Here is an 11,372-nt window from a genome sequence, read left to right as displayed (position 1 = left end):
TGAGAACATTGAACAAGGGAGCTTGAGTAACTTGCCCAGGGAACTGCAGCGAATACAGAAATCTGGTTCCAGAGGTGACTCCACTCTTGGTCACCAGCAGCTACTGTCTTTTGTAACCAAGTGCCTAACTGCCCACCTAAACCAGTTCACTTAAAGGTATTAATAAATCAACATGTATTGTTTTAACGTTTCCACGCTTAACTCCGCAGGAACCTCCGGGTTTGGGATTTCAGACTATCCTTAGAAAGGGCGTTGATGTTGGGAGGGAGGGCGTTCTTCAGAGCCCCCTCAAATTTTCTTTCTTTCGGAAGAAGGGCTCCAGAAAGTCGCCTGTTAAGTTAGAGGATGGTGTTTGGAGATTTCCAAAAGAGGAATTATTTAAAGCCAGAGGCTGAAATATTATTTTGGCAAACGGGAGGGGGAAAAAATTTCATTTTCGGAGCACAAGTTTTTAGTCTGGATAATGGATAAACGATATTAACTCTTTGTTTCATCTTACTCTTTCAAGCTTGTTCTTATTTTGCTTCTCAAACCTGAGGCATGCCCTCTATTATTTGATCTGCCCTTTTAGCTTTTTGTCCCTTTTGAAATAGGTGGGGGCATACCCAATTAAAACGTGCAGAAGGCTCCTTTCTTCTCCCTTGGTCCTGGCAGGCCGTAGTCGCTGATAGGGTTAAGCGGGTGGGTAGGGAGGAGGGTCGGGCTCACACCTTTCCCTGAGCCCTGGGGCGGAGGCGGGGGCCAGACGCCTCGCCGCCGCCGCCTCGGCGAATAGCAGTGCGCTGCCCGCCCGGATTGGAGCAGCAGCATCACGCTGACCTCTGCCTGGGATGTAAACCGGGACGGCCGCAGCGGGCAGAGGAAAGCTCTGCGCTCCTCAGGGAAAGGCAGCAGCGGGCTCCGAGCTGTACGCAGGGAGCGGCGGCAGCCTCGGCCTGGGCAGCGCCCAGTGGCGGCTGCGGGAAGCAGAGGGAGCCCGGCGCGGGCGGGGAGCGTGCGTCGGTTCGCACAGGCAGCGGGAGGAGGGGCCGCGCGAGCCATGGCCGGGGACAGCGAGCAGACCCTGCAGAACCACCAGCAGCCCAACGGCGGCGAGCCCTTCCTGATCGGCGTCAGCGGGGGCACGGCCAGCGGCAAGGTACGGCGGGGCCCCGGGGCCGCGCTCTCTTCCCCTCCTGGGTCCCGGCCCCGCGGCGGCGCATGTGGCCGGCGGCCGCGGGCCGTGTCAGTTACTGCAGCCACCGCGTGGCCCGCGCGCCTCCGCTCCTGGCAGCGCTCCAGTACCGAGCCCTCCCTGCGCGGACTACGGGCGCCGCGGCGGGGGACGGGCGGGCGAGGACGCGGGCCACCCGAGGTTCCAGAGGTACCCCGGCTACCGATCGCAGGGCTGGCACGCTCCCCGGGCGGCCGTGACTCGTGGCCGGGGTCCTGTGGGGGAGGGGCAGAGAAAACGGATGCTTATTGTTTTGCAAGTCAGACGTGGGGTCCAGGGCTTTAATCAGGGTCCTCTACGAACCCCCGGTACACCCGTCTTCCCCTGTCCTGGCGTTGATGCGCTCGCTCGGCGGCGCAGCCCGGGTGCCAAGGGCGGAGCGAGCCGCGTAGCCCTACTGGGACGGCTGCGAGAAAGCACGAGGCGGCGTCCAGGGGAAGAAGAGGAGCCCCGCTTGGACTGGATGCCGGGGCCGGGGATTGCAGGGGTTTCCGGGGAAAATCCTGAGAGCCAAATAAGCGAGGTGACATCAATGTAATGATCATAGCCGCGGCTTTTCTCTCTCTCTCCCTCTCCGGTTTTAAGAGGAAACGGGGTCAGCCTCAATGAGAAAGTTGTACTGGCCCCGTGCTCTTAAGATGTCTGGGGCCGTAGGCGTATCCGCGGAAAGTGGTCATCCTCTGGGTGTCTGACCCCTCTCGCAGCCTGCTTTCTTTGTTTTTTCAGCAAAGCTAGGGATCTGCGTTCCTAGCTTTACCCCCGGCTCCTTCTGCAGGTGGAGAAGGGTGGAGTCCTCACAGATGTTTCTTTCTTTGCTCCCCTTTAAGATGTGGCTACTTGTTTCCCCTACTGTTTAACAATCTCCAAGTTGATTCGGCGCACGGGCTCAAGGGGAGCCTGCGAGGCGTGGGTGCTGCGCGCCGGCTCTGGCGAGGCGAGATGATGCCTCCTAGGGTTGGGGAGAGCGGAGTAGGAAGGCTGGTTGGCGCCATGAGAGGAGAGCCACGAGGTTTTCGCTCCGGATCTGACTCCGCCGGAGCCCCTCCTCCATTTTGGTTTTACACGTTTCCCTCCAGGTCTGGACTGCTTTGGCGCGTGGGGCCCAGACGCGGCAGCTGGCGCTGTGGAACTTCTTTTATTGATTAGTTAATCTCGTCCGTAGCTCCCAGGGTTAGGAAATCTGCCTGCTTTAGGGCCCAGAAGTTTATGTTGAATTTGCCCCTGGTTGAATGCCTTTTTTCAATTTTGAAATTTTTTCCATATTAAGCCAAAGCCAAACCAGGATGCCAGTTCTTTTAGGAAGTTAACTGTTACATTAGAACCAGCACCCCCCACCCCCACCCCCACCCCGAGCACATTCGTGTCGCTCGCCTTCTTTTTTGTTGATGATGGCTGTATTCCCGGCGCTCCCAGCACAATACCTGGCGTGTGTGTGTGTGTGAGTCGCTCACTCGTGTCCGACTCTTTGCGACTCCATGGACTGGAGCCCATCAGGCTCCTCTGTCCATGGAACTCTGCAGGCAAGAATACTGGAGTGGGTTAGCATTCCGTTCTCCAGGGATTTTCCCAACCCAGGGATCGAACCCGGGTCTCCTGCATTGAAGGCAGATTCTTTACTGTCTGAGCCACCAGGGAAGCCGTCGTGGCGTATAGCTGGACTCTAATATTGACCTGAGATCCAGCCCTCCTAGGGGTAGGGAGACAAACTGACATATGAGTGTCGAGTTTTAGAAACAAAATGACCTTGGTAATCAGCTAAATAATTTAGTTATTACAGAGGTAGAAGTTGAGATCCTAACAGGTGAAGTGACTCCTTCTGGTTTTTGTGTTCCTCAGTGATCACCCGTTCTCAGGTACCTGTAAGTGTTACTTTGGTAATGTGTCCAGTAGGAGCTAGTAAAGAGCTCTGGAGGAAACTCTCTCATCCCTGCTTCTAATCAAGGAAGAAGATACTCCCGAAAAAGGGTCTGCTTTCACACAGTTTTAAATCTTCGGCTGTGTTGAGTGGCATGTGGCATTTTTGGTCCCTCAGTAGAGATCAGACATGCACTCCCTCCATCTGCAGCATGTGGAGTCTTAACCATTGGACTGCCAGGAAAGTCCCTCATGCAGTTTTTAGAGCATATTGTACCTTTTGGGCATTGACAAATAGTTTGTCATTGTTCAGAGTTATTTTGTAATTTTTTTGTTACTGAAAAAGCCCCAAGGAGCGTTGGACTTTGAGAATTTTGTGTTGTAGTCAGTTTGAGGCAATTATGTCATGATTCTATATTCCAGTCCTTACCATCTTTCTTTGAGGACTTTGAATTTTTGTGTTTTTTGGGGAGTTGTTTTTGTTTAAAGAATGGTCCCCATTAACAGATGGGACCTCCTTTGGGAGTCTCAAGCCTGAACATTTTAGTACAGGGGGCTCTGGAAGCAAGGTTGACACTCTGCTTCCTGGGTATTTGCTGTGGGCTTGTTAGAGGAATTTGGGAGAAGGCAAAGGGTCCAAGGGCATCAACAGAAAATGACAGTTTTAGAGCTAGCAGAAATCTCAGAGGTCCTGGAGTCCAGCACTTCATCTCATCACTGATGGATGAAGAAAATGAGTTCAGGTCATGTATTTAGTGGTGGAGCCAGAACTAGATAGGGATTGCTCTGTCCTAGCCGTTGTTCTGGTTTAAGAAGACTTGACTAAGGCACGCCTGGAGAACACAAATTTACACCTTCAACCGGGAAAGGGGCTACTTGGAAATGGCTACAGAATGGTTTCAGAGGTACTTGACCCTAAAGGAAATGGAAATGCATGTTGGCCCCATAGTATAGATCTTCACTGCTCTCTCCCCTGCTTGATAAGAGAAGACAACTCTTTGTTTAGCTTCTCTGGAGAGCTCTAATTTGCCTAAGTGTTGTGGCTGCCCTGAGTTGCAAGTATTTTATCTTAGCCTAAATTATTTTGGTTGTGGAAGGCAAAAATAGTGATTGCTGCTCTATATATCATATTTCAAAAGTTTGTTTTACAAATGAAGATGAATTAGAACTCTAGAGTAAGCTTTACTAGGCTGACATGACAAATCACTGCTAAAAATTCATCTAAAATTGTGGTGGGTTGAGAAAGTAATCTGGATGTTTGTTAAAGCTGATTCTCCTATTTCCTCTTAAAGGACAGGTCTGCTAGAGAGAGCAACAAGTAACCGTGGTTGGTGGGAAAGATGACAGTTTAAATTTCTTTACTGCATACATACCCTTGACTTTAGCTGCTGTTCCCTGTCCTCTTCAGTTTTGCCGTTTACTGCCCTGGGGCTTCTTCCTCGGCCGGTTAAAATAGTTTCTTTCTCTGCACTGTCCTCAGAGGTCTTCTTCAGCTTGGTGCTGACTGGGTCACTCTTCTTTTGGGAAACCTTGGATGCGTCTCCATCTCCCAGACTACTAGTCAGGTGTTTCAGCACACTGCACAGTTCCCTGCCCCCAAGATGTGGCCCCAGACTGTTTATCTTTCTACCGTTGTCCTGCTTCTGCACACCCAAATATACGCCACACATCTGTGGAACTGCTTTCAGCTATACTTTTAAAAAAAATTCATTATTTATTTATTGGGGGATAATTGCTTTACAGAGTTTTGCTGTTTTCTGTCAAAGCCCAACGTGAATCAGCCACAGGCACACACATGTCCTCTCCCTTTGGAAGCCCTTGCTTTCAGTTCTACTTTTGCTCCTGCTCTTTTCTCTGGAATGGCCTGTAGCCCTTTTAAGTCTTCAGTTAGGTTAATACTTCCCCCAGGGAACCTTGTTATCCACATCCTTAATCAGAATTACTTTTTATCTCTAATGCTTCCGCAGTTTCACCACATTTTGCCTTTGTTGTTTAGTTGCTAAGTCTTGACTTGACTTGCTTGACTCTCTGAGACCCTGTGGACTGTAGCCTGGTAGGCTCCTCTGTCCCTGGAATTCTCCAGGCAAGAATACTGGAGGGGGTTGCCATTCCCTTTTTCAGGGGATCTTCCTGACCCAGGGATCAAACTCTTGTCTTTTATGTCTACTGCATTGTCAGGTGGCTTCTTTACCACTAGCACCACTTGGAAAGCCCAAGAATACTGGAGTGGGTTGCCATTTCTTTTTCCACCAGATCTTCCAAAGTCAGGAATCTAACCCATATCTCCTGCATGAGCAGGCAGATTCTTTACCATTGAGCTTCCAGGGAAGCCTCCAATTGCTGGCGTTATTTGTTGACTGCTTCTCTCACTATAATAAAAGTTCTGTAAGAGCAACTCATTTATTTTTGCTTTAATGCCCGTTACAGTGTTTTATACAGCACTGTCATTCACATTTGTTGGACTGAGTTAGGCAAACCATAATTTATAATTACCCTTTTATTCTTTTCATTCATGACTATTTGAATTAGGCTTTTGAAGCCACAGTTGAAACCATTTTTAATTGTCCTATTTGTGTTGCAATGACTAGACAATAAAAAGCCCACCTGAACCCTAACTCATTGGTATTGCTTATTCAGAGTCTAGTATTTATTTAATGTGTACTAAATGGATATTTGCTGAATGTCATTGTGCAGAATACTCTATCAAGTGCTTGGACTTGAGAGGAAGTTAGGAAATAAGAAAATATGAGAGAAAGTCTCTGTCAGTATAGTTTAAAACTGCTTAAGCAGTTTTTACCAGCCAGCCAATTTGGCATTAAAGCATTTGATTGTCTCTTCCCTTTGAAGTGGGGCAGGTACCTTCCCCATTGATGGGTAACAATGGGAGACGTCATGTAGCTAGTCAGTGACACAAGCTGGATAGGAATCCAGGTTTTTCCTTTACTTAACCTGTTCCTGTTTTGGACTTTCTCTGCCAGCAGAGACTAGCCCTCAGAGGTATTTTAAGGCAGGTCAGTTGGACAGCGTATGAATAATACAGCCCAAGAGAGGACATTGCAGTCCCTTCAGAGGTGGGAGCTGTCAGCTTGGCTTGACCATGAGTCAGCATCTGCTTTTGGAGCGCCCTGGAATGCTCCCCGGACCTGGGTCTTGGAACCTCAGCAGCCATCCCCATCCAGCCAGATCACTTATTCCATACCGTCCCTTCATCAGGTGCTTCCAGAACCATGGGACTGCTTCAGTCCTGCCGTGAGAAATGGAGGTGACATTGCTTTGTACTGCCCCAAGCTGCTGCCAGAGAGGCCCTGCTGATCTCCTGCCACTCTTCTCTCTGCTCTGCATTCTGGCCACACTCCTGGCTTGGTCCTTCAGCCTCCCTGCCACCCCGACACCCGGGGCTCTTCACACTTGCTGTTTGCTCTGAACAAGTTCTCCTCTTGTTCATTGCACTAGCGCGCCTAGCACGTGCCTACTAGAACGAAGCCCAGACAGCAGGTCGTGCTGCTTGCTGTTGCCTTCTTTGTTTCTTGTTGGAAAGTCTTTGAAGTGTGTTTCTGGTGCACACTGTCTGGTCACCTAGCTCCAGCTCACCATACCTATAGCATTTGCTTAGGTCTTCTGCCTGATACTATTTTAAATTTTTTTTTTTAAGTTCCCACCAATAATGTAGGAGGGTTCCCCTTTCCCCATGCCCTCCCCAGCGCTTGTTATTTGTAGACTGTTTTATGATGGCCATTTTGATTTACATTTCTCTGATAATTAGCAATGTTGAACATCTTTTCACGTGTCTTGTTGGCGCTTTCTGTATCTTTGGAGAAATGTCTGTTTAGGTTTTCTACCTTTTTTTTTTTGTCTCAGACATTTTTGTAATACTTTATCTTTTTCTTCTACCCATTTTTTGATTGTGTCTTTTCACTGATACTGTTTCGTCATTGAGTCTTGTTCTCAAGATATCTTGTGATAGAGACAGGTTGTAGAGATGGTGCTGTTGGATTTGCTTAAGATCCCTAAGATTTTTTAAACATGTGTTTCAACTTTTTAGTTTGAGGGTGTAATCCGTGTGTGTGTTTGTGTGTGTGTATGTATGTATGTATGTATATGCTTTCTTGTCCAGCAAACTTTTTATCACTAAACTGATTTATCAGTAAAGCATTTGATTATGTTGTTGTAAAGTATCATGTACCTGTATATGTAAATTATATCAGTATAATTAACATAATTCAAAACAAAAATAGGGATTATGGAATGATAAGAAAGATGAGATATACACTTAAAAATGTGGCTTCTTTAACAGTATAAAGCCTTTTGGTTCTTACTGAATGTTTGATTTTTAAAAACCTTACTTAAATGGGATGATCACGATCTTGGTGATACTACTCTTAATGATAATATAAGGCTGAAGGTTTGGTTCTGTTAATAAGTCTCTCAAATCTTGATTTAATGACTGTATTTGGAAAAAGTTATTGCCCAAAATGATCCAGGTACAAGAAACTCATCATTTGTAGTATTTATCCACTCATGAGAGTCCCATCCCCCAACTATAGCAAGGAAATTTTCATCTTCTTTGTTGTCCACCAGCTGTTCTTGCAAACCAAGGTGCTCTGTTTATTTTTTTTTAACTAGGGGATTCAAAACCCACTGAAAGCCCTCATTTGGAGTTATTTACAGGTTTTTACAAGTTTCTATTTATGAGATTTATAGCTGCACACATAGTTTTTGACAACTAAGTTGCTTAACAATGGAAACATTTTCAAAGTATTACTTTTAACATTTAATTTGTTAATTTGATTTTAATACATGTATTCATTTTCCTTCAGCAAATCAAAAACTTCTTTTGAAAGTGGAATATTTCCAAATGCACTGAAAAATTTACATGAAGATAATAAAGAAAAGACAGACTTTTTAAAAAAATATTTATTTTTATTTATTTATTTGGCTGCACAGTGTCTTAGTTGTGGCATGTGGGATCTAGTTCCCCAACCAGGGATCAAACCCAGGGCCCCACCATTGAGAGATCAGAGTTTTAGCCACTGGACCACCAGGGGAGTCCCAAAAGACAGACTTTCTAAAAGACAAAGTAAGAGGTATAAAAATTGTCAGGTGTTCATGATAATCCAAGCCCTATGCCCCAACAGGTAACACTGAAGAAGCTGAAGTTAAACAGTTCTATGAAGACCTACAATACCTTTTGGAACTAACACCCGAAAAAGATGTCCTTTTCATTATAGGGGACTGGAATGCAAAAGTAGGAAGTCAAGAAACACCTGGAGTAACAGGCAAATTTGGCCTTGGAGTACGGAATAAAGCAGGGCAAAGGCTAATAGAGTTTTGCCAAGAGAAATGCACTGGTTATAGCAAACACCTTCTTCCAACAACACAAGGGAATACTCTACACATGGACATCACCCGATGGTCAACACCAAAATCAGATTGTTTATATTCTTTGCAGCCAAAGATGGAGAAGCTCTATACAGTCAACAAAAACAAGACCGGGAGCTGACTGTGGCTCAGATCATGAACTCCTTATTGCCAAATTCAGACTTAAATTGAAGAAAGTAGGAAAAACCATTAGACCATTCAGGTATGACCTAAATCAAATCGTTGATGATTATACAGTGGAAGTGAGAAATAAATTTAAGGGACTAGATCTGACAGAGTGCCTGATGAACTATGGATGGAGCTTTGTGACATTGTACAGGAGACAGGGATCAAGACCATCCCCATGGAAAAGAAATTCAAAAAAGCAAAATGGCTGTCTGAGGAGGCCTTACAAATAGCTGTGAAAAGAAGAGAAGCAAAAAGTAAAGGAGAAAAGGAAAGATATTCCCATCTGAATGCAGACTTCCAAAGAATAGCAAGGAGAGATTTAAAAAAGCCTTCCTCAGTGATCAGTGCAAAGAAATAGAGGAAAACAACCGAATGGGAAAGACTAGAGATCTCTTCAAGAAAATTAGAGATACCAAGGGAACATTTCATGTAAAGATGGGTTCGATAAAGGACAGAAATGGTATGGACCTAACAGAAGCAGAAGATATTAAGAAGAGGTGGCAAGAATACACAGAAGAACTGTACAAAAAAGATCTTCACGACCCAGATAATCACAATGGTGTGATCACTCACCTAGAGCCAGACATCCTGGAATGTGAAGTCAAATGGGCCTTAGAAAGCATCAGTACGAACAAAGCTAGTGGAAGGGATGGAATTCCAGTTGAGCTATTTCAAATCCAGAAAGATGATGCTGTGAAAGTGCTGCACTCAATATGCCAGCAAATTTGGAAAACTCAGCAGTGGCCACAGGACTGGAAAAGGTCAGTTTTCATTCCAATCCCAAAGAAAGGCAATCCCAAAGAATGCTGAAACTGCTGCACAATTACACTCATCTCACACGCTAGTAAAGTAATGCTCAAAATTCTTCAAGCAGTCTTCAGCAATACATGAACCATGAACTTCCAAATGATTTTATAAAAGGCAGAGGAACCAGAGGTCAAATTGCCAACATCCACTGGATCATTGAAAAAGCAAGAGAGTTCCAGAAAAACATCTATTTCTGCTTTATTGACTATGCCAAAGAATTTGACTGTGTGGATCACAATAAACTAAGAAAAATTCTGAAGGAGATGGGAATACCAGACCACCTGACCTGCCTCTTGAAAAACCTGTATGCAGGTCAGGAAGCAACAGTTGGAACTGGACATGGAACAACAGACTGGTTCCAAAGAGGAAAAGGAGAATGTCAAGGCTGTATATTGTCACCCTACTTATTTAACTTCTATGCAGAGTACATCATGAGAAATGCTGGGCTGGAGGAAGCCCAAGCTGGAATCAAGATTACCGGGAGAAATATCAATAACCTCAGATATGTAGATGATACCACCCTTATGGCAGAAAGTGAAGAAGAACTAAAGAGCCTCTTGATGAAAGTGAAAGAGGAGAGTGAAAAAGTTGGCTTAAAGCTCAACATTCAGAAAACTAAGATCATGGCATCTGGTCCCATCACTTCATGGGAAATTGATGGGGAAACAGTGTCAGGTTTTATTTTGGGGGCTCCAGAATCACTGCACATGGTGATTGCAACCATGAAATTAAAAGTTGCTTACTCCTTGGAAGGAAAATTATGACCAACCTAGATAGCATATTAAAAAGCAAAGACATTACTTTGCCAACAAAGGTCCGTCTAGTTAAGGCTGTGGTTTTTCCATTGGTCATGTATGCTTGTGAGAGTTGGACTGTGAAGAAGCTGAGCACTGAGGAATTGATGCTTTTGAACTGTGGTGTTGGAGAAGACTCTTGAGAGTCCCTTGGACTGCAAGGAGATCCAACCAGTCCATCCTGAAGGAGATCTGTCCTGGGTGTTCATTGGAAGGACTGATGCTGAAGCCTAAACTCCAAAACTTTGGCCACCTCATGTGAAGAGTTGACTCATTTGCAAAGAGACTGATGCTGGGAGGGATTGGGGGCAGGAGGAGAAGAGGATGACAGAGGATGAGATGGCTGGATGGCATCACCGACTCGATGGGCATGAGTTTGAGTAAGCTCTGGGAGTTGGTGATGGACAGGGAGGCCTGGCGTGCTGTGATTCATGGGGTCACAAAGAGTCGGACACGACTGAGCGACTGAACTGAGCTGAACCGAACAGACTCATCAACATTCAGTAAAGTCTAATAGGAGAGTTGACTCAGAAAACAAATTATTTACAGTCACAGAAGTACCATCAGTACAATATTTAGCCTGAGAACTATAAAGAATCCTATGAAATGGTGGACTTTTAGGCCTCATATAAGCAGTTCTTTCATTAGGTATGAGGGCACTGTTTCTATTTTTTCTTTCATCCAATCTGTGCAGCCTGTGGGATCTTAGGTCCCCCGCCAGGGAATGGACTCAGGCCCCCTACAGGGGAAGAACAGAGTCCCAACAGGGGACATTGGTTCTAAAATGAGTCATATATGCTTGGAGAGTTTTGAATGATGATGGAAGAGGATGATAACACTAAAAAAGATAAATTTGCATTGGTACCTGGCTATTAAAAATGATCTTTTCAGAGCATAGCGTTCTTTTAAAAAAAAATTTTTTTTTTTAATTTATTTATTTGACTGCCTTGGGTCTTAGTTGCAGCATATAAGATCTTCTTTGGGGTGCATAGGGATGCGCGGACTGAGCTGTTCAAAGAGAGAGAGAGTGAAGTTGCTCAGTTGTGTCAGCCTCTTTGCGACCCTATGGACTGTAGCCCACCAGACTCCTCCATCCATGGGATTTTCCAGGCAGGAATACTGGAGTGGGTTGCCATTTCCTTCTCCAGGGGACTTTT

At 45.6% G+C, this 11,372-nt stretch overlaps 1 protein-coding gene across 2 annotated transcripts in view; it reads left to right on the top strand.

Moving 5' to 3' along the window:
- Positions 1-787: 787 nt before the first annotated feature.
- Positions 788-11,372, top strand: part of UCK2 (uridine-cytidine kinase 2) — a 73,906-nt gene continuing 63,321 nt past the window's right edge. Inside the window, exon 1 of one of the 2 annotated variants that reach the window (XM_065946467.1) lies at positions 788-1,138. In XM_065946467.1, coding sequence (XP_065802539.1) covers positions 1,040-1,138 — 99 coding nt within the window. In that variant the 5' untranslated portion in view covers positions 788-1,039. Of the gene's footprint in view, positions 1,139-1,561; positions 1,737-11,372 lie in introns of those variants that run through there. The other variant, XM_065946447.1, reaches the window with a different exon arrangement.

The sequence above is a fragment of the Muntiacus reevesi genome, chromosome 1 (assembly GCF_963930625.1).
Source record: "Muntiacus reevesi chromosome 1, mMunRee1.1, whole genome shotgun sequence".
Classification (NCBI taxonomy): domain Eukaryota; kingdom Metazoa; phylum Chordata; class Mammalia; order Artiodactyla; family Cervidae; genus Muntiacus; species Muntiacus reevesi.
Note: the sequence above shows the minus strand (reverse complement) of the source record. Positions and strands in the feature narration are given on the sequence as shown.